We start from the raw sequence: 23,672 nt of genomic DNA on the forward strand, positions 1-23,672 counted from the left end.
CTTCCGCCGCCGCCGCCGCCGCCCGGCGCCGCTTCCGGACGGTGATGGGGGGTGGCGGTGGCCGCCGCCGCCGCCGCCGCCGGGGACAGCGAGGGCGAGGGCGCGGAGGAGCCGCCGCGCCGGGTGCGGGCGCCGCGGCCCCGGCACTCAGCGGCAGGTGAGGCGGGGCAGCGGCGGGGGCTGCGCCCGCGGGGCCGGGGCCGGGGCCGCCCCGCGGTGGGAGCCCGGCGGGGCCGCGGCTGCTGCCCCCGTGTGCGCGTCCCGGGCTGCGGGAGGGGAAGGCTGCACCGCTGCAGGGGCGGTGCTGGAGGAGAAAGGCTTCGCCTACGGCGGGAGGGGGACCAGCCTCCTGTGCCGTCTGCCCGCACTAAAATCCGCTCGGCCGTGATTGCGCGCCGGTGCCGGGCACATCGCCGGGGTCTGACCGCCCGCCGGGCCCTCCGGGCCGGCCCGTGAGGGACCAGCCTGCGCCTGGGGGGATGTCCTGCGGTGCTCGGGTGAAGTGTTCAGTGCTTGGATTCAGCCCTCGGATTCCGTCTGAACTTTGTAAGCCTCAACAGGAGACGGAGTGTGAGGGTGATCAGGGACCCGCGGGGGTGCCGAGCGGCGCCGGGGCACAGCTCGGGGAGGCCTGGCCATGCGGCCCCTGTGCGGTTCGTTTGGGGGTCCGGCGAACCCTGTGGGCTCCGATTCCCGTGTCAGCCTGCGCAGCAAACAGATCGTTCCTGGAAATGATGCTTTGTGTCAGTCGTACAGTCAGATAACCAAACAGTTGGACCGGGTTCAAAACATATACTCAGCGGTCTTACTATTTTTTTCTGTAAAATTGGTGGGGTTTCTGAGGGCGAAGTGTTTAGTACTGAGTAAAAATGCTTTTAAGCGTGGAAAAGTGCTGTTACTGGTTTGCATGTGTGCTGTTCAAGTTTCAGGATTAAATGGAGGGGTCTGCCTTTGGGGGACAGGTTTTGTGAGAGTTTGAGGCTTGAGCGTGCTCAGAAATACTCAGTCCCTTAAATCTATATTGCTAATGTATTAGGTGGCCTCAAACCAGTCACTTAGTCATTGCTGATTGCTATTTAAAAAAAACCCAAGAACTTCAAAAGGGTAGATTTTTTCAGCTCAGTAAGTTAATGGAAGAAGTGGCAAATGACAAGTAGTTTTAATATTCACGTGTTTATCGGTTTGTAAGAAGTTTCATGGCTTTGTATTTGAGGCTTCAGTTTGCAAAATTAATTTTATGAGAATGCAACACGCATTCTGCATTGTAAGATGACTTGATGGAAGATTCCACTTGGCCAGGTCTATTCTGTGGCCACAGAGATCCCTCGTGCAGCTGGACACGGAGCCTGTGCTGCCTCCACAGAGCAGCTGATCATGCTGTGCTCTGGAGTGGCAAGAGCTGACGACAGTTTTTGACATTTAAGTGCCCCTCGTGTTTGATAAGGAGTGCCTCTTGCTGGATATCAGAGGTAAAGGAATTCCTGTGGTCTTGTTATTCCTTTTGCTTTCTGTGATACAGAGAAAAGGTAGAATTAACCTGCACGATTAGCATGAGGTGATTTTTATACTAAGTGGAAGGAATTTCTTTGGGAAGTTTTATAAACTTTTGTTGTGTTGGTGCCGCTTAGATGTGAAGGAAATGTTTTGTAGATTAGTTAAGTGCAAGAATTCTAAATTATCTGGTTTGATGTTCTATAAAATCTTTTTACTGGCTGGTTGGGGTGTTATTTTGGTAGAATACAATTAAAAACAGAGCTTGGCCTAGGATTTGCAATCTTTCTGGGTCTACGCTATCACTTTTCTTTGTACAGAGCTCAGTTTTGCAGCCTGCTGTGCTGGTTGAGATCCAGTAACAATATTAGTTTATGTATGTTTGTTTGATAATTGCATACCTTTTAAAAGCTTTTTATTTCTTATTTATTTTAATGCATCTAAAATGAGGAAGGCTACTGGATTTTCACTAGACTAGAAAGATGAGGGGGTAAACAGTTGTGGAGAGTAAGATCAAACAGCTTCACTTCAGATATTGTTCTGGTATTCATTTGGATGGAGAAATTGTTCATGTCTCCCCCCATTTCAATTCTGAGATGAGGGTGTGGGATGAAAAGGGGGAAAACAAACATGGGGTGTGTTACTACTAAGTTGTGTAGGGATAAAGAGCAGCCAACATTCTGTTACAAGATGGATATTCTATTTCTTGAAGCTGGAGGCAAAGTACTTGACACCTGATATTTAACATGTGAAATGTTCAAGAGCTTGTACAAATATTAATGAAATACTGTGAATTACATGCTATGATAAGTGGTGGAGTACTTGATCAGTTGTTTAAAAATCACTTGTGTGTGCCTTGAATTATGTCAGTAGGATAAAAAATGTTTTGTTAGCTGGTTAGTAGATTAGGAGTTGAGCTGCTCTTAGTGTTCACTTGAGTGTAATACAACCTATATGGCTTAATGAAGTGTAAAAATAAGGGAGCAATATGCATGCTGTTCAGTTTGCTGCAATATGTAACTGCACTTAGTGGTTCTCAAGACAAATATGTTTGCCTTTCAGGACTTTCTGTAGTAGCTGCCATCAGTCTTGCATGGAGGTGCAGAAAGACTGCTAAGCATCTAGAGCTAATATTTGATCCACATGCTACACTCCAGCAAATAATTCTCGAAAAGCTCATCTTCCTCAATGGCTTAAAACCCAAGACTAAACTAGGGTTACTTTAAGAGACTTCTTATCTTGCATTCATTTTCAGTTAGTGACTTTGAGTACAGTTAAGCTACTGCTGATAATCTTACTTATGATAGCAAAGGTCTTAGTGCTATGCTTAGTGCTAGGCTGCAGGAATATTTCTGCATTTGAGATCATTGAATTCTTACTTTATGAGACTACCCAATTTTTCTGTCTCATGGTGGGCATTGTGCTGTGTTTGATCGATTTTATATATAGTATGGTAACCATTGTATTTAAAAAATCTTGAAAAATTGTGTATTGTTTTTGCAAGTGTTGTTTTTATCCTTTTTTTTTTTATAAGATACCATGCTATATCTAGTGGCATTTAGAAGGTAATGATTAAGTCACTGTATGCTATATGGCAGTGAAATCTTTGGTGCTATTTGCTTTAAATAAGCATTGAAGAATTTAGATGTTCCAGGAAGAACAGGTGACAGGCTTCTGATGTCAGCAGAGTAGCCGAGACTTTTGCTGCATAACAAGGCAGTGCTGTGTGTTCTTTTTCCAGCAGAGCATTACTAAGTTGGTATGTGACAGTAGCCTTACTATTGCAGGCTGGCTCAGCACATGTTTTTGTGTATAGCTTTTTTTGTGCTGGGGAACAAGGCCTCAAACATGGGTCTTGCCCACATTGCAAAACAGCAGCTTTGGCACAGAGGAACTTTTCCCCTGAGATGTGAGATGTGCTCTTGGACCAGCAGACCCAGCAAAAGAGAGGCTGAGTTGGAATTGCCTGTATTCAAACTTCAGCTTGAAACCTTCCACAAAGAGATGCAAGTTAAATCACTTGAGGTCTGATATTCTTCAGCATCCTTCCTAAAATTCCTCTCAAGTATGGTAGGAATTGAAACTAGGGGAAAAAAAATCAAGAGGCATGTCGGCAAGACTCTCCAGGGTATATGAGGGTAGGTGGTGGAACAGTAAATGGTACTGGTAGAGTTTTGCATGTGTGTCTGGAATAAACAAAACCAATCAACTTTCTGCTAACCGCTGTGGACATAACTAGGATCATGTTTAACTGCTCAGCTGTGATTCTGGTGTAATCAAAGTTTGTTTCTGTAACAAGTTTGCAGCCTATGTTAGTGTGATATTAATGCTATTTTTCCTTGGCTAGAGTAGTGATAAGCAGAGTCAACTTTCCGCATTTTTACCTCAATATATTGTCTCAAAGTCTGTAAGCTAGGAAAGTTAGGGACTTAACAGTGGACTGGCAATAAATCAGTAAAGAGAAACATGATAGAATCATGGATAATCATTTTGAGAGAGGCTAATTTTCCATATTTAAATATACACCTATACTTTGTATACTCAGCCTCTCAGAGGCATCTCATTTCTTAAAATGCCCTAACCAAATTGTAGGAATGTTCAAAACTCATAAAGTACCATTCTTCTTTTTAAAAAGTTAATCCTTATACACATGCACTTCATATTGAGCTGTGTTCATGTTCTTAATTGAAAGGTTGGGGAAGGAAAATGGGACACACGTTACGTACTGTTGATGAGCTTGCCAAGTGTAAGTCACAGTACCAGGAAAGTAATCAAGTAGCAGGATACAGACATTGCTGATGGCAAGTGAAACATATATTTTGCCCTCTGACACTTAAGTCTGTGCTTGCTTTGTGTTACTCATGCGTGTTACTCATCAATAAATAATGTTATCCTATATTTGGCTTCAGCAATAAAACCAGTAATGGGGAAGGCAAGGTAGTTACCAGTGCTTTTTTCTTTCAGAAGACAGGTACGTTATCCAGGGGACTTAGTCTGGTGTGTGTTGTAAATGTTATGTAGCATTCTTCAGCTTCAAAAATGAACAGGAGCAATTGGACACAGGGATCCATATTGTATTCCAGGTGCTAAGATTGAAGTGTAAAAAGCACTTCCCCTAATAAAGTATGGAAGTGGCACTAACTGAGTAGTCTGAAGGGGAAGGCTGTTTCAGTATTCTAAGAAATGGCCTTGTCATCAAAACTGAACTTTACTGTTGCTGTTGAGATGAAATTAGTTATGAGCTGTGTGTTTAAATTTGTATTTTGTGTTGATTTCTTTATCTGCTCCCGCTGGTTAAAGGTCTTGTCATTGACAGGGTTTAAAAGCAGGAGCTGGTCCTATCAGCTGCATCTTGAGGTTAATGTAGACTTTCTCCCAGGTCCAGCCTATAGTGACCTTTGATGGATATGCTCATTGCACATTTGGAAGGGTTTTATTCTGGCAGTGCCAGATGAAGAAAGAAAAGGCTGTTGTTAGGCTACTTGACTTGTGACAAATGAACAGAATTCTTCTCCCCTACCTGTCTAAAAGGGAGAGTTTCCTGCTTTTGTCCTGAGACGTTGCTTTGGTTAGAAGACAAATCAGTAAGTTGAGTGTATTTGTAGTGAGTCCACGTTCACTGCATTTAGAAAACTTGTGATGATTACTCTTATAAAAACCACTGTGATTAACAACTTCTTTTTAAGTATTTAATCTCTGTTTCTGAGTAGGGAAAGTTGGAAGTTCAGATAAGCAACTCAAGTTTGTTTCTTTTTACTGGATGTTTTGGATTTAGTATAAGAATAATATTGATAACACACTGATATTTTAGTTGTTGTGAAGTGGTGCTGACCTTAAGATGAGGAATTTTTGGTTTTCCCTGCTCTGCCAGGTAAGCAATTGTAGTGTGCATCACTTGTCTTTCTTGTGTGTTGTTTCTCTTTTATTATTTTAATCGTTCATTATATTTTACTTGATTGTTAAACTGTTTGTGGGCAAATGGCTCCGTGGCACCTAGCTGCCACCAGGGGTTAAACAGCAACCCTGAAGTAAGATAAAAATATGTAATACAAAAAAGGTCAATTAACAGATTAGTAATTGCAAATTAAATGTAATAATTTCTTTTATTACTAGCTGTGTGAGCAAAGTAGTTGTTACAGTCCTTTTGAGCCAGACTTTCAAAAATAGTAAGATAACATAAAAATGAGAACATACCTTTTTATATGGAGAAGGAAGAGTATAGAATATCCAGATATTCTGGTAGTTTTTTTATGGATTTTTGGCAACTACTTAAATCAAGGTATTAAAGCTTATATACGTATTGATGTATATGGAGTTTTGAGAAATTTAAGCTATGAATCAAGTACATGTTGTTAATATACAATCCACTCCTGAGAGAATATCTTGAGAAGTACCACACCCTTAATTATTTTAGAAGGACAAGTTTGATTTGTGTGCTTATTTTTCTTCTAAAATATTACTTTTGCACTGCTGGGAAATTCCACTGAACAAATTGAATCTTCTCTGATACAGTATAAAATAGTTTGTGGTTCTGTTAGATGAAAGCCAAAAGAAAAAGTTGTATCCAATAATTATATTAAGAGCAAAATAGGTACTACACCTCCTTAAAAAGAGAAGTGAGAAGAGCTGTTTTTGAAAGAGCTGTGTCCCTGATAAAGATATAGAACTGTGCTGAATATTCATTATGGGTTTGAGTACCAGTTTACTATATACAGAAGCTACAGAAGCTAAATAATAGATTAAATACACTGTTTCTTTGGTTTCATTCTGAAAGCCTTGAATGATGCATGTGACACTAGTGTATTGTACTCTCTTGTATTTTCTGAGATTTGTTTGGCATGATTGAAGCATTCTAGTTAATTAGGCTGGTTTTTTGAGTACAAAAGAGCTGTGAAATTGTAGCTGTTTCTTAGATGGTAGCTGTGCATGAGCCACCAAATATAAATTATGCACAAATCCATTCTGTACTGCTGTGGGTCTTAAATATTTCATAAACTTTTCAGTACTTTTACTTCACTGGTAGCCTTTCAAAGTTTTGTCATGTATTCCACGTAATGTCCTGTAGTTAACTTTTCCCTGGTTGTTGTTCTGGCGACTTGTCACCACCATGTGACTAAAATGTTGCTGAGTTGTCTCTCCTTCCTTCAAGCATTATTCTGTACTCAGGAACACAATTACTGAGAAATCTGTATGAAAAAAAATACATCTCTTCTGGTTTTGGTGTGTTACTATGTTGTCTACTAGCACATCACTTTTAAAGATGCTTTAAAATCAAAGCAAATGCTTCATTTCTAGTAATGTTATTTTTGAAAGCTGAATATTTTAAAGGATTCACAATACAATAAGCATCTAAATTACTGAGATCAAACAAAGATAGTTGTATGCTGATGGTACAACCATCATATTTCTAAGACACTTCAGGTCAATATTATTGTAGATATCTAGGTTTACTTCAAAGCGAATGGAGGGAAAATGTCGTGCTACCAAAGCGTCAGTATATATTTTAAAACAGTGGAATATATTGGACCAGTAATGTGTTATTTCAGCTGTAATTCAATTTTGCATGGTTAGTGGCTATACTTTCTTGCATAGTTGATGAACTGCAAACAGGTGAAAAGACTAGTGATTGATCTGGTATTCAGACATAGCAGTATTTGGTTTTCATTGCCTATTTTAATTTATAATTTTATTATAAATAAATAAATAATTCAGAGATGGTTAAAGTGTACTAGATATGTATAGGAAATATTCTACTTCTTCTAAGCTTTAAATTTCTATATAGGAGCAAATGAGATAATCCTAATTTAGTTTTGCTTGAATTAAAAAAAATTTCAAAGCATTTTTGTATTACCTAAGAAATTGTGGGTTTTAGCTGTCTCTTATACAAAAAGTCTTGGGCTAATTAAGCATCTAAAATTGCACAAAAGACACTGTCATTTCAGTAATCTTTGATAAACATTCTGGTCTTGTCTCCTTCTCGGGTATCAGCAGGTCAGTTTGATTGGTGGATAAAGAAGGACCATGGCAGGCAATAACCAACTTTGCATTCGACGTTGGACTACCAAGAATGTGGCCAAGTGGCTGAAGGAAGAAGGCTTCTGTGAATATGTGGATGTTTTGTGCAATAGACATAGGCTAGATGGAATCACACTGCTGACACTTACTGAGTATGATTTGCGATCTCCTCCGTTGGAAATCAAAGTCCTGGGGGATATCAAGAGACTGATGCTGTCCATACGCAAACTGCAGAAGCAACATCTTGACGTCCTGGAAGAGCTGGGTTACAACAGTGACAATCACATTGGCACAGTGTGCCCAGCTGGTTCACTGCAGGGTACAGATTGGTTTTGTAATGGTGAAGTACCTCGGGACTATGATGGACTAATGACTGACCTGAATGGTGATCAGTATCAGTATGCAAACGGAAAGAACAAACATGCCACACGGAGACTGGACCCTGAGTACTGGAAGACAGTTTTAAGTTGTGTGTATGTTTTCATAGTGTTTGGCTTTACATCATTCGTTATGGTTATAGTGCATGAGCGAGTACCTGACATGCAAACATATCCACCTCTACCAGACATATTTCTAGATAGGTAAGAAATTTTCTTTTAAAACAAAATAGTAACAATGGTTAAAATATAGGCTGTCTTTTCTCTGTTTTCAAAGTTCCATTTGCTCTAGAAGACACCTCTGCAAAATACTAATTAGAGTGTAGTAAATCATTCTGGTAAGATTGAAATGCACCTCAGTTGGATGCAGAGATTTAGTCTTAGGAGAAAATAAATTGAGCTGTTATTCTACCAAGTTTGTATTTAATTTAAATCTTTAGCTCACCACAACACAGGAATTAGTTCATCCATCCTCACTTTCTATTAAAAAGCATGATGGTCAGCTGGCATAGATAGGCAGCCATATGCATTTTCTGAAATCCAGTTGTTGCTATGAAGCTTAACGTGTCTTGATATAGAAAAACTTTTGATGAAGGAATATTTTCTTATACAGTGCCTGCTCAGTTTTTTAAAGAAAATATTCTACTTCAGGCAAAAAGAGACACAATAGCAAAGGTCAAATTCTAGTCATTACCTACAGATTATTGAATTAAAGGATAAATGCTCCCTTTGAGGAAGTGCACTTGCAGCACAGAGAACGTAACTACCTAGAGAGTTTTAAAAGGCAAGCTAAACTGTTTAAAAGTTCAGTCTTTGTGATCTCCTTACTCCTACCAGTAATTTCCATTTTCATTAATGGCTTTCAAGAAGTCAATAGGAGTCTAATCTTTTGACTAAGTGTGCAGAATCCCCCCTAAATTTATATTAACTCAGCAAGGGTGTACCACATCCAGCAGAGTCGAAGAGAGAACAGGAGCTATTTTGTTCCCAGGGTGCTACCGTGGTATTCAGTGGGCAGGAGGATAGGGACGTCAGAAAGCAGCAGCTCACAAAACAATGAGAGGGGATTACTACAGAGCTCATATTTGAGCAGCTCTTTGCTGCTCCTTTGTATCACGGGGAGCACAAAACTACAAGCAGCAGCCTCTCTTGAAATCTGTTGATCTGTATTTTGGTGATTGCAGGATAGAAATTTTTACTGGTGTCATGTGTGTAAAAGAAAGTTTTTAAAATTGTTTTCAAAATTTCATTGATAATCACTACATGCAGACCTTCTAGCCTTCCTTGTCAAAAGATTTGTTTGCCCTGATGCTTTTCTGTGCAGTTTTGCTTCATTACAAGTATTTAGGATTTTAGGCTTTGCAGCATTTCATGAATTGTGTCGACATGGCATTCTTACAAGCATAAGCAGCATAATTGACATGATGCAAATTTGTGTCAGAATGAAAAAGGTTGTTGGGAAACAATGGAACACATTCTGTCAGTAAATCACATATGTAAATTAGGAGAGCATAGTAGAGATTTTCTCTGACAGGGAATTCTGTGTAAATGTCTGCAGGAAATACATTTTCAGAGAGGAGATAATGTAATTAAAAATATTTCAAATTCTGTTTCAGTCTAACAAAAGAATTTTTGACTGTAGTTTATACTATTGTCAGATGAATGCAAATTAGTTTTGAGGATAGAACTTTATATGCCCTTATTTTCAATACTGAGACTAGGAAAAAAATTAGACCTTTGTATTAACTTTCTTGCTTTGTCCATTCTTTTTTTTTTTAGTGTCCCTAGGATACCATGGGCTTTTGCTATGACTGAAGTATGTGGAGTAATTCTTTGCTACATTTGGCTGTTGGTTCTTCTGCTTCACAAACACAGGTAGAGTATATAAAATCCAAATTAACCGGTACTTTAATTCAGAGGAAGAACCGTAACAAGAATTTACAATGATTGTTTGAGAGTATCCATTCAGTACAAATCTTGTCAGCTCCTAGTATGTCTCTGTTAAAATGGATTAGGGAGGACTGAATCAAGAATGATGACTTGTGAATCTTTCAAAGGAGTAATCTGAATTTGCTTTTCTACCATACTTACAAGTAATTTCCTTCAGAAGATATATATTTTTCTTTTTTCAGAGAGTTGTCAGTCTATACTCTCCTACTGTAATAGTTTTATCTATAAGAAAATCCCAAAAGAATGAATTTCCACAGTTTGCTTTCACTGAGGGTAGAAAACACTTTTGTGTGCACACATATTTTAAGTTAAATTTTTACTGGTTTATTGATTTTTATCAATTTGCCAACAAAAGGTATGAGTGCCAAAGCTTTTGGTACTTTTTGGTAAGTTAGCTTGCTACAGTGACTCACTCTGTCATGTGAAACCATCTCTTGACAGTACTACTTTATTTTAAAAAAATGTTGTAAAACTTGCAGCAGGGATGAAAGGACTTCATGGGATTAAGCTGGGGTGAGGTGAAATGTTTTTATCATAACTTTCCTGGTTCCAGTTCTTGTGTACTTTTCCCAGATCTATACTCCTGCGCAGGATGTGCAGCCTCATGGGGACAGTGTTTTTACTACGTTGCATTACAATGTTTGTTACCTCACTCTCGGTGCCAGGCCAGCACTTGCAGTGTACTGGAAAGGTAAAAACTTAATCATATCTATAAGGTTTTTTTTAAAAAGAAAACACAATTTAGAGCATTTTAAGATTGTTGTGACTATAGTGTTAGATGTGCGTTTTTTAAGAACAACATGTTTCTCTCCTGTTTCCTTCCATGCTTCTGTATTGATTACCATATGAAGGCAAGCATCCTTAGGGGTCTTAGAAGCACTTGCAACTTCAGAGAGGATACAGTTACTTGGGGAAGGGCATTCAGAATATTTCACAGTGTAAACCAGAGAAAATACACCAAGGCGTGCACTTAAGATACTGACTTCATGAAGAAAGGCTAGTAATCACTTCTTTGTCTTGTTGTATGTATGGTTTTGAAAAAGACCCCAACAAATTATTATTATTTCACCCCTTCTCATAAGGGATATTCCATAGAACATGAGATTTAAGATTTCATCCTAACTTTTTGTTAGGAGAGGTTTGAGCTGAACAAATTGAAAGCTTGACAATAGGGAAGCCGAATACATTCAAAAAAAGTTGGCAGACTCTGTAGGTAGATCACTTGCAACAAAGTACTTGCTCCAAATTCCAGTATTCATGAGAGGTATGATGAATACAATTATTAATTGTAGTTACTAATGTGACTCACTGCCACAGCAATCCAAAGATGTGCTAACCTGCATTTTAATAAAAGGCACAACGTGATAAATGGTATTAAACATACGTAGTGCAATACAAGTAACTTTAAGGACATACTGTTTGGGCAGTGGGATTGGAACTTAGTAAAGGTTAATGTCATTGTTTTTCAGTTGTATGGCAATGTTTGGGCAAAACTCCAGCGGGCATTTGCAATATGGAGTGGCTTTGGAATGACTCTGACTGGAGTACACACCTGTGGAGACTATATGTTCAGTGGGCACACTGTCGTCCTGACCATGCTCAACTTCTTTGTCACAGAATGTAAGTACAGAGTGTCAATAATCAAATGTCCCTAAGTATTAAGAATACATACTGCTTGCTGTCAGCCAAGGGTGTGAGAGTGTAAATATTTAAATGTCCTTAAGTATTAAAGAGTATCTGCTCCTTCACTTATTCAAAAATTTCAGAGTGTAACATTTAAGCAAACAAATACAAATTCAGAATCCTGTGATGTTTCTCAGGTTTGTGACAGGGAACTTGCAAACAGGAAAGGAACACCATCACCTGGATTAATGAGGGGATGAATAGGGCACTTGAATTAATGTGTGAGCCAAGAAATTACAAAGGCTTTCTGGCTTGCTACTGGGGAAGATACTTACAACTGTCTGTTGCCATACACTTCCCTGGTTATCTGCCACTGACCTCTGTCAGCCAGAATACCTGGCTAGGGGGCCATATGTTTAATATCATCTGTAAAGTCCAAATACCAAGCTTTAAAATGTGTGAGAATATATGAAACAGTCGTACTCTCCTGTAAATAAGTATGACTTGATATATAATACAGCAAGAAAAGATAATTAGTTTGAGTTGACCTATGATGGATTGATTGCAACCACAGTAATGTATATTTCATTACATTTTCCCCCTTATAACGTAGAAAATGGCTGATTTTCATTAAAACACGTTGGTTGAACAAAGGATCCTAAGCCATTTTAGGATGCTGTATTAATCCAGAAGTGCATTTGTAAATGAAGTCCTGAAGTGATAGACATATATAATTTGTGTGGTTGTTTTGGTTGGATTTACAGGATCTCTATACAGTATTTCCAAATAAAGACAGGAATTTCATGACATTTTTAGATGAAACATCTTTATAAACACATCAAATGTCCAGGTCTGGATTCTGTAGTGACCCAGATTTTTGAGACATTCAAAGTTAATAATTTTCTGCTTTCTCCTAGATACCCCAAGGAGCTGGAACTTCTTGCACACCTTATCCTGGGTCCTGAATCTCTTTGGAATCTTCTTCATTTTGGCTGCACATGAACATTATTCTATAGACGTCTTCATTGCCTTTTACATCACTACAAGACTCTTTTTGTATTACCATACATTGGCTAATACTAGAGCATATCAACAGAGCAGGAGAGCAAGGATCTGGTTTCCAATGTTTTCTTTTTTTGAATGCAATGTTAATGGTACTGTTCCAAATGAGTATTGCTGGCCCTTTTCAAAACCTGCCATACTGAAAAGATTGATTGGCTGAAGGCTATGTGGGTCAGTTCAGACTTTTATGAAGCGTTATGATTAAGATCCTACAGGGCTAGCTGGGGGGGGTGGGGGGAAGACAAATAACATTTTTCACTCCATGCTCTCCTCCTCCTTGCCTTGTTTCTTAGATTCTTAGCCATAAAATGGGGTTCCCATACTTCACAGGGATGCGCTTTGTTTTCTTTCTGTGAAAATAGAAAACAATGCAGGAACAGGTACAGGCTATCAGTGAACCATGACTATAAACCAGAATACTTTTACCCTTAGTAAGGTTCTGTGTGAATGTTTGTGGAAGTTTAACCTAAACGTGCTTGCATTGAATATAATACACCCTTTACAGGTCCAAATAATCTCTGTTACCTGAATGGCAGCCTTTAGATATACTAACTAAAAAATTAGAACTTTATGAAGTCTTTGAAGAAAGCAGTATAGTTCCTTGCTGAAAGGGTCTCTTAACTGTTAAATAACAAGTCTTAAAGTGTAATTGACAATATAAATGGTTTGCATACAGGTTGCCAAAAATGAAAGTCTCCCTTGTGGCTATGCAGTGATTATATTTTTTTAATAAGAATTTATTTAGTCTAGCCTATAAGTTGTCTATATGGTTGTTTTATCACTCGAAGGTTTTCTCTTTTGTGTTTAAATGCGTTAAAGTAAATGGAACAGCCACTGAACACAAAGATAACTTAGCTTTAGTGAGTTTAAAGCCACAAAGTAACTTTTGTGTGGTTTTGATTGCTTTATATCCAAACCTGTGCATGCTTTTCAGGCGCAGCTCTTTCACGTTGGAAAAACAGAACAATTGTCTTCATGTATCTTACTGTCCCATAAATGGATGGGAAAAATGCATGTAGTAACTCGTTCAGGAAAAGTAATAATAGTGAGTGTTGGATATAGTGCTCATATTGATGTATGTTTTAGCACTCTGGTGTCAACAATATGGTGAATATCTCTAGATAGATATATATATGCACAGTATATTTGGTTATATATATAAACACACAGTGTATGTTTTTCTAACAAGTATGAAAAGAGACTGGTTCTTAAATTAAGTTGCTCATTTACTACCCTGAAAGATAAAAGTACCAAGTTTTGCTTGTTAAAGAAAACAAACCACAGCCCACAACAAAACCTCCTCCAAACCCTCAAACCAACACTCCGAGTCCGTAATGCATAAGCAAGGTCACACAGTGATCAGTTATGCAGTGGATTGTAAGGGGACAATACTACTGTTGGCTGTAGAGCTGTAGGCTGTTGAAATTAGATTTATGCTAAACGAAAACTGATAGGTAGAAGGTACAGATCATAAAAGTGGTATAGACCTTTTAATTTTATTATTGTGATTTCAGGATAGGTGATAAGTGCAAAAGGTAGTGTAAGTCAGCTTTAGAAAGTTACACAAGGCAGTTCCAGCTTGGTACAAGCTGACTTAATGAGCACAATGTACTTGTGTGTGCATAGAAATGAATCCACTTGGAATTTGCCAGTTTTGTATTCGGAGGCTTGTAACCTACTGAGGGCTACTCCTTGCTGTATTGTGTTCCTTTTATAAACCTCAATTGTACTAACTCGACTCTCTTACGGTCTTCATAGTGTATTACTTTGTAACTTAAATTGGCTCCCCTTCCACAGAGGAATTGTGCATCTTGAAGTATCTCTGCCAACTGTATTGAGCACATCTACCTTGTACTATTCTACAGACTTTTATATTTGTAACATTCCAATTTTCTACCAAAATTGCAGGTTTAGTACTGTATTGTTCAATCTGACATAGCCTGGTGGCTCTTGCCTTCCAAATTGGGGGAGTATGCTTACACTTAAGAAAAAAGGAGAAAATATTTTGAAATATTTAAATGCTTGTCATTTGCTGTTCTTAACTTTCTGATTTCAGAAAGGCAATTTGAACATTCCTCTTGAGACTTTATAATGAAAAAGCTCTATTTGTTAATTTATTTGCCTTTGCAATGCACACACAGTTATGAATGCTATTTTTCTAAATTGTAGGAAACATCTGTTCTCAGAAAGTGCAGGATTGTATTCTGAGTTATATAGAGAGGTATGCAATTAAATTTGCAAAGCTGTTGATTCTGAAAATAACCATGTGAGTGCTAATTGGCGTAGCTGTGTCTAAACTGAAAAATTATTTTGCAACTTAAGGCATGCACGAGAATTTTCAAGTACAGCCCAGTGTAGCAATGTTTACATAAAGTAAAGCTATCATTTCAATACTACTTTTTTTAAAAATGAAGTTCATATACTTTGAAACGTAAGGTTTTCTCTTTGTTCTAATTTAATTTTTCAAAGTCTGTTGAGTAAATTATGTTTTAAATCAGCATTGTCTATCATTGTTTTTTAAAGGAAGCTTGCTCTGTTGTGCTGTTTCCCTTGATACTAAATATCCGAGCCCAAGATAAGTAACATAAAGAAGTTGGTTTGTTAGCGTTGGAGTGGGTTAAAATGTTGTCAGGATTAATTGTTCTCTACTGTTGTGGAAATTCATTGTCTGTCTATAAACATGACAGAGAAAGGCTTGAAATAGAAGACAGAAAAATCTGGTCTCGCATGCAAAAGAACACAGGTTATTCTGTAAAGTTTATAATGTAAGCTTTATTGCTAATTAGATGGAAACAAGTTGGAAGTAGCTGACAGGCTTAAAATTTTGCACCTCCTTTTTGAAAGAGTCAGTGTTTTAAAAGCATTTTGCTGCTTCTTCTGCTGGCAAACACTTTTGAGTAACAACAGCAGAGCATCACTGCGCCTGGGATTTATTGCTAAGTATGTTCATGGTTGTCCTTCTCCTTTATGTTCACGCTCCAGTCTTTTCGCTGTTGTTTAACATGTTGCACCTGTTTTGCGCTAAGTTGTCTCCTGTGGTCTGTGTGAGCACCCACATAATCTGAATTTGGAGTAATGAATGAATTATTGTGTAATGGCAGAAATTGCCTTAACATCAGTCTAGGACTACAAAGTGCACAGACTAATCAAATACAAAAAGCTTAAGTTAGTAACCAGGCATAAAACAGAAGAGGAAGGTGACATTTTTCCCCTACCTTAGCAAAATTAGTAATATTTGTAACTTGGCAACAGTCTTGACCTCTTGCTTATTATTACATGTCGGCTATGTATGTACATACCTGCAAGGGATAGACACGTATGCACTCGCTCAATCATTTTTCTTTATTTATGTCTACCTTACAGTAGTTTCTTAGAATGGCTTTCCTAAAACTTTGCCTCTAGTTTTTCATTTCTAAAAGATAATTGACGTGGGAAGAAAAACCGCTAAAAATAAAAAATAAAAAATTTTTTAAAAATTAAAAATAAAAAAATTAAGATTAAAAGAACAAAAAATACTTAAAAAACATAAGAAAATAAGAATAAAAACACAAAATAAAAAAAAAAAAGCTAAAAAAAAAAAATTTTCCCACACTATGAAAACTGCCAAAGGCAAAAGGATATCACGCGCCCTGCTTACAGGGAGGTCGCCCAGCGCTAAGCCGGCCGGGGCAGCCCGAAGGTGCCCGCCGGACTCGTAGGTATCCCTGCCCCGGGGATGCCAGGGAGGTCCCTTTGCCCAGAGGGCCCTTCTCGCGCCCCCTCTTCAGCTCCAAGCCGCCGCTCTTCTTGCCCACGCCGCTGTCTCCGCTGTCTTCTCCGACGGCTCCTGACGAGGCAGGAGGACACAGTCGGCACCGAGAAGCTCCAACTCCTTCCGCCGAAGGAAAGGAAACTAGGACCCAGAGGCAGCTGTCCAAGCCGCCACCTGCCCACCCGCGGGACCCCCACATCTCCGCACGACCCCCCAAGTTCAGCTTGCCTCCCCTCACCGGCTTCCCACGGCGGCGCCGTCGTCCCACGCCATCGATGCCTCTCGCTCTCTTCTCCCACGGCTTCTGCCGAGACAGGAGGACGCACTTGGGCCCCACAATCCCCGGCTCCTCCCCGTGAGGGAAACCGGGCCCCGGCATGCAGCCCCAGAGGCACATCCCCAAGCCACCAGCCGCTCCCCCACAGGCCACCCCGCCGCCCCCCTCCCTCCAGCCCCCAAAACCCTCCAAACGGCACTTTGACTCACCACGGCGACGCGCGGCGAGGTCCCATCCGCTGCTGGGAGCCGGGCCCTCTGGGCAAAGGCAGCTGGGCGTGCAAAGCAGCGGTCAGGGAAGGCTGCCGCCCTGCTTACAGGGGGCTGGAGCCGCTGCCTGGACCGCAAAGTGCCCGGGACTCCAGGGCGCTTACTCCCGACTTACAGGGGGCCCTGGGCCCAAAGGCCCGCGGAGGCTCCTTCTCTCCGCTCGGGGGCACCCGACCCGCTCCTCGCTAACGGGGCGGTCGCCCGCACAGGCTGCCAGTTGAGGGAGCACAAAGGCTCCCAGACCCAGACCCCGCTTACGGGCGGGTCCACACCCAGGGAGCCACGGAGCTCGGCCTTCCCCCGCAGAAGGGGCAAGGAGACTCCACTGCCAGGCAGTGGAGCTCTCACGGCCTAAGGCCTCCAGGTGAGCCCCGGGGACAAGGGAGGGCACACGCCCAGCCCCACGCCTGTGAAAGGCCGGGGACCCCGCGGGACACCCGCCTGATTACAGGGGGTCCCTCCAACCGCCCGCCGAGCAGGGGGGACGCACAAAACCCCACTTACGGGCCGCCCCCCGAGGCCCGGCACTCCCAACGGTGGCTTCGCGGCCCAAGGCCGGGGGACAGGGTCCCAGCCCCGAGGACGGGGTGGGGGGCGGGGGGGACGTGCCACGCTGGCCCGGCACCTGCCAGGACAGGCGGCCCCGCCGCGCGGGCACGCGCCCCAGGCCCAGGCTACAGCCGGGGCACGCTGCCCGCGCCACCACTAAGGGGCTTCGCTCCTCCTCGGGAACGAGGGGCAAGGCCGGGCCGTGTCTCCGCCCGCGGCTGCTTTAGAGGGCAGCCCCCGGTTGCTGCGCAGAGCCCCTCTTTCCCTCCTGGGAAGTCTAAGCTACACTGCTCTCTACTTTCTACGGGGGCTAAAGGACAAGCTCGCTCGCTCACTCGCACCGACAAAGACACAAAGGGGGAGGGAACGTCCCAGAAGGGGGAGCGAGCTCTGCGCGCCAACGTGTGGGGAGCCAGCCCTGTCTGCCGTCGAGCAGGAGAGGAGAGCCTCAGACCCGCCTCGGGCTGCGCACGGGCCACAAGGGCCTCGACGCGCTGAGGGGCTTCGCGGCTGGCCCAGGCGCAGGGGCTGTGACGCACCCCGACTACAGGGGCCTCACTCTGGCCAGGGGCCGCCAGCAGGCACCGAGGTGCCAAGGGGAAAAGCCCTGCCCTGCTTACAGGGTGGGCTGGGGGTCGGGAGAGCTCCGCTTCCCCCTCGGGTGCGGAGACGGGGGCTCTCACCCTCCTTACAGGGTGCTTCAGCCTCTCTCCGGGCAGCCTCAGGAGCGCGACGACGGCAAAAGGCCGACGCCAAGCACCGCAAAGACCCAGCCCTGCTTACAGGGAGGTCGCCCAGCGCTAAGCCGGCCGGGGCAGCCCGAAGGTGCCCGCCGGACTCGTAGGTATCCCTGCCCCGGGATGCCAGGGAGGTCCCTTTGCCCAGAGGGCCCTTCTCGCGCCCCCTCTTCAGCTCCAAGCCGCCGCTCTTCTTGCCCACGCCGCTGTCTCCGCTGTCTTCTCCGACGGCTCCTGACGAGGCAGGAGGACACAGTCGGCACCGAGAAGCTCCAACTCCTTCCGCCGAAGGAAAGGAAACTAGGACCCAGAGGCAGCTGTCCAAGCCGCCACCTGCCCACCCGCGGGACCCCCACATCTCCGCACGACCCCCCAAGTTCAGCTTGCCTCCTCACCGGCTTCCCACGGCGGCGCCGCTCGTCCCACGCCATCGATGCCTCTCGCTCTCTTCTCCCACGGCTTCTGCCGAGACAGGAGGACGCACTTGGGCCCCACAATCCCCGGCTCCTCCCCGTGAGGGAAACCGGGCCCCGGCATGCAGCCCCAGAGGCACATCCCCAAGCCACCAGCCGCTCCCCCCACAGGCCACCCCGCCGCCCCCCTCCCTCCAGCCCCCCAAACCCTCCAGACGGCACTTTGACTCACCACGGCGACGCGCGGCGAGGTCCCATCCGCTGCTGGGAGCCGGGCCCTCTGGGCAAAGGCAGCTGGGCGTGCAAAGCAGCGGTCAGGGAGGCTGCCGCCCTGCTTACAGGGGGCTGGAGCCGCTGCCTGGACCGCAAAGTGCCCGGGACTCCAGGGCGCTTCCTCCCCGACTTACAGGGGGGCCCTGGGCCCAAAGGCCCACGGAGGCTCCTTCTCTCCGCTTCGGGGGCACCCGACCCGCTAACGGGGCGGTCGCCCCGCACAGGCTGCCAGTTGAGGGAGCACAAAGGCTCCCAGACCCAGACCCCGCTTACGGGCGGGTCCACACCCAGGGAGCCACGGAGCTCGGCCTTCCCCCGCAGCAGGGGCAAGGAGACTCCACTGCCAGGCAGCGGAGCTCTCACGGCCTAAGGCCTCCAGCTGAGCCCCGGGGGACAGGGAGGGCACACGCCCAGCCCCACGCCTGTGAAAGGCCGGGGACCCCGCGGGACACCCGCCTGATTACAGGGGGGTCCCTCCAACCGCCCGCCGAGCAGGGGGGGACGCACAAAACCCCACTTACGGGGCCGCCCCCCCCGAGGCCCGGCACTCCCAAAGGGTGGCCTCGCGGCCCAAGGCCGGGGGACAGGGTCCCAGCCCCGAGGACGGGGTGGGGGGCGGGGGGACGTGCCACGCTGGCCCGGCACCTGCCAGGACAGGCGGCCCCGCCGCGCGGGCACGCGCCCCAGGCCCAGGCTACAGCCGGGGCACGCTGCCCGCGCCACCACTAAGGGGCTTCGCTCCCTCCTCGGGAACGAGGGGCAAGGCCGGGCCGTGTCTCCGCCCGCGGCTGCTTTAGAGGGCAGCCCCCGGTTGCTGCGCAGAGCCCCTCTTTCCCTCCTGGGAAGTCTAAGCTACACTGCTCTCTACTTTCTACGGGGGCTAAAGGACAAGCTCGCTCGCTCACTCGCACCGACAAAGACACAAAGGGGGAGGGAACGTCCCAGAAGGGGGAGCGAGCTCTGCGCGCCAACGTGTGGGGAGCCAGCCCTGTCTGCCGTCGAGCAGGAGAGGAGAGCCTCAGACCCGCCCTCGGGCTGCGCACGGGCCACAAGGGCCTCGACGCGCTGAGGGGCTTCGCGGCTGGCCCAGGCGCAGGGGCTGTGACGCACCCCGACTACAGGGGCCTCACTCTGGCCAGGGGCCGCCAGCAGGCACCGAGGTGCCAAGGGGAAAAGCCCTGCCCTGCTTACAGGGTGGGCTGGGGGTCGGGAGAGCTCCGCTTCCCCCTCGGGTGCGGAGACGGGGGCTCTCACCCTCCTTACAGGGTGCTTCAGCCTCTCTCCGGGCAGCCTCAGGAGCGCGACGACGGCAAAAGGCCGACGCCAAGCACCGCAAAGACCCAGCCCTGCTTACAGGGAGGTCGCCCAGCGCTAAGCCGGCCGGGGCAGCCCGAAGGTGCCCGCCGGACTCGTAGGTATCCCTGCCCCGGGGATGCCAGGGAGGTCCCTTTGCCCAGAGGGCCCTTCTCGCGCCCCCTCTTCAGCTCCAAGCCGCCGCTCTTCTTGCCCACGCCGCTGTCTCCGCTGTCTTCTCCGACGGCTCCTGACGAGGCAGGAGGACACAGTCGGCACCGAGAAGCTCCAACTCCTTCCGCCGAAGGAAAGGAAACTAGGACCCAGAGGCAGCTGTCCAAGCCGCCACCTGCCCACCCGCGGGACCCCCACATCTCCGCACGACCCCCCAAGTTCAGCTTGCCTCCCTCACCGGCTTCCCACGGCGGCGCCGCTCGTCCCACGCCATCGATGCCTCTCGCTCTCTTCTCCCACGGCTTCTGCCGAGACAGGAGGACGCACTTGGGCCCCACAATCCCCGGCTCCTCCCCGTGAGGGAAACCGGGCCCCGGCATGCAGCCCCAGAGGCACATCCCCAAGCCACCAGCCGCTCCCCCCACAGGCCACCCCGCCGCCCCCTCCCTCCAGCCCCCAAAACCCTCCAAACGGCACTTTGACTCACCACGGCGACGCCGCGGCGAGGTCCCATCCGCTGCTGGGAGCCGGGCCCTCTGGGCAAAGGCAGCTGGGCGTGCAAAGCAGCGGTCAGGGAAGGCTGCCGCCCTGCTTACAGGGGGCTGGAGCCGCTGCCTGGACCGCAAAGTGCCCGGGACTCCAGGGCGCTTACTCCCCGACTTACAGGGGGGCCCTGGGCCCAAAGGCCCGCGGAGGCTCCTTCTCTCCGCTTCGGGGGCACCCGACCCGCTCCCCGCTAACGGGGCGGTCGCCCCGCACAGGCTGCCAGTTGAGGGAGCACAAAGGCTCCCAGACCCAGACCCCGCTTACGGGCGGGTCCACACCCAGGGAGCCACGGAGCTCGGCCTTCCCCCGCAGAAGGGGCAAGGAGACTCCACTGCCAGGCAGTGGAGCTCTCACGGCCTAAGGCCTCCAGGTGAGCCCCGGGGACAAGGGAGGGCACACGCCCAGCCCCACGCCTGTGAAAGGCCGGGGACCCCGCGGGACACCCGCCTGATTACAGGGGGGTCCCTCCAACCGCCCGCCGAGCAGGGGGGACGCACAAAACCCCACTTACGGGGCCGCCCCCCCCGAGGCCCGGCACTCCCAACGGTGGGCTTCGCGGCCCAAGGCCGGGGGACAGGGTCCCAGCCCCGAGGACGGGGTGGGGGGCGGGGGGACGTGCCACGCTGGCCCGGCACCTGCCAGGACAGGCGGCCCCGCCGCGCGGGCACGCGCCCCAGGCCCAGGCTACAGCCGGGGCACGCTGCCCGCGCCACCACTAAGGGGCTTCGCTCCCTCCTCGGGAACGAGGGGCAAGGCCGGGCCGTGTCTCCGCCCGCGGCTTTAGAGGGCAGCCCCCGGTTGCTGCACAGAGCCCCTCTTTCCCTCCTGGGAAGTCTAAGCTACACTGCTCTCTAGTTTCTACGGGGGCTAAAGGACAAGCTCGCTCGCTCACTCGCACCGACAAAGACACAAAGGGGGAGGGAACGTCCCAGAAGGGGGAGCGAGCTCTGCGCACCAACGTGTGGGGAGCCAACCCTGTCTGCCGTCGAGCAGGAGAGGAGAGCCTCAGACCCGCCCTCGGGCTGCGCACGGGCCACAAGGGCCTCGACGCGCTGAGGGGCTTCGCGGCTGGCCCAGGCGCAGGGGCTGTGACGCACCCCGACTACAGGGGCCTCACTCTGGCCAGGGGCCGCCAGCAGGCACCGAGGTGCCAAGGGGAAAAGCCCTGCCCTGCTTACAGGGTGGGCTGGGGGTCGGGAGAGCTCCGCTTCCCCCCTCGGGTGCGGAGACGGGGGCTCTCACCCTCCTTACAGGGTGCTTCAGCCTCTCTCCGGGCAGCCTCAGGAGCGCGACGACGGCAAAAGGCCGACGCCAAGCACCGCAAAGACCCAGCCCTGCTTACAGGGAGGTCGCCCAGCGCTAAGCCGGCCGGGGCAGCCCGAAGGTGCCCGCCGGACTCGTAGGTATCCCTGCCCCGGGGATGCCAGGGAGGTCCCTTTGCCCAGAGGGCCCTTCTCGCGCCCCCTCTTCAGCTCCAAGCCGCCGCTCTTCTTGCCCACGCCGCTGTCTCCGCTGTCTTCTCCGACGGCTCCTGACGAGGCAGGAGGACACAGTCGGCACCGAGAAGCTCCAACTCCTTCCGCCGAAGGAAAGGAAACTAGGACCCAGAGGCAGCTGTCCAAGCCGCCACCTGCCCACCCGCGGGACCCCCACATCTCCGCACGACCCCCCAAGTTCAGCTTGCCTCCCTCACCGGCTTCCCACGGCGGGGCGCCGTCGTCCCACGCCATCGATGCCTCTCGCTCTCTTCTCCCACGGCTTCTGCCGAGACAGGAGGACGCACTTGGGCCCCACAATCCCCGGCTCCTCCCCGTGAGGGAAACCGGGCCCCGGCATGCAGCCCCAGAGGCACATCCCCAAGCCACCAGCCGCTCCCCCCACAGGCCACCCCGCCGCCCCCCTCCCTCCAGCCCCCAAAACCCTCCAAACGGCACTTTGACTCACCACGGCGACGCGCGGCGAGGTCCCATCCGCTGCTGGGAGCCGGGCCCTCTGGGCAAAGGCAGCTGGGCGTGCAAAGCAGCGGTCAGGGAAGGCTGCCGCCCTGCTTACAGGGGGCTGGAGCCGCTGCCTGGACCGCAAAGTGCCCGGGACTCCAGGGCGCTTACTCCCCGACTTACAGGGGGGCCCTGGGCCCAAAGGCCCGCGGAGGCTCCTTCTCTCCGCTCGGGGCACCCGACCCGCTCCTCGCTAACGGGGCGGTCGCCCCGCACAGGCTGCCAGTTGAGGGAGCACAAAGGCTCCCAGACCCAGACCCCGCTTACGGGCGGGTCCACACCCAGGGAGCCACGGAGCTCGGCCTTCCCCGCAGAAGGGGCAAGGAGACTCCACTGCCAGGCAGTGGAGCTCTCACGGCCTAAGGCCTCCAGGTGAGCCCCGGGGACAAGGGAGGGCACACGCCCAGCCCCACGCCTGTGAAAGGCCGGGGACCCCGCGGGACACCCGCCTGATTACAGGGGGTCCCTCCAACCGCCCGCCGAGCAGGGGGGACGCACAAAACCCCACTTACGGGGCCGCCCCCCCGAGGCCCGGCACTCCCAACGGTGGGCTTCGCGGCCCAAGGCCGGGGGACAGGGTCCCAGCCCCGAGGACGGGGTGGGGGGCGGGGGGACGTGCCACGCTGGCCCGGCACCTGCCAGGACAGGCGGCCCCGCCGCGCGGGCACGCGCCCCAGGCCCAGGCTACAGCCGGGGCACGCTGCCCGCGCCACCACTAAGGGGCTTCGCTCCTCCTCGGGAACGAGGGGCAAGGCCGGGCCGTGTCTCCGCCCGCGGCTGCTTTAGAGGGCAGCCTCCGGTTGCTGCGCAGAGCCCCTCTTTCCCTCCTGGGAAGTCTAAGCTACACTGCTCTCTACTTTCTACGGGGGCTAAAG

General features: G+C 48.5%; 1 protein-coding gene across 3 annotated transcripts; it reads left to right on the forward strand.

Annotated features, from left to right (window-relative positions):
* Positions 1-15,543, forward strand: SAMD8 (sterile alpha motif domain containing 8). 3 transcript variants are annotated; one of them, XM_050336854.1, is made up of 6 exons: positions 1-157; positions 7,483-8,087; positions 9,663-9,758; positions 10,407-10,524; positions 11,303-11,453; positions 12,374-15,543. In XM_050336854.1, exons 2-6 carry the CDS (start codon positions 7,513-7,515, stop codon positions 12,676-12,678), a joined length of 1,245 nt encoding a protein of 414 aa, XP_050192811.1. In that variant the 5' UTR covers positions 1-157; positions 7,483-7,512; the 3' UTR covers positions 12,679-15,543. The 3 variants fall into 3 exon arrangements, with proteins under 3 accessions (XP_050192811.1, XP_050192821.1, XP_050192803.1); XM_050336864.1 differs by having other exon boundaries at positions 3-157; positions 7,480-7,979; XM_050336846.1 differs by having other exon boundaries at positions 4-157; positions 7,480-8,087.
* The last annotated feature ends 8,129 nt before the right edge of the window (positions 15,544-23,672 follow it).

Source organism: Myiozetetes cayanensis, unplaced genomic scaffold, assembly GCF_022539395.1.
Source record: "Myiozetetes cayanensis isolate MyiCay16 unplaced genomic scaffold, myiCay2020 scf10, whole genome shotgun sequence".
NCBI lineage: Eukaryota > Metazoa > Chordata > Aves > Passeriformes > Tyrannidae > Myiozetetes > Myiozetetes cayanensis.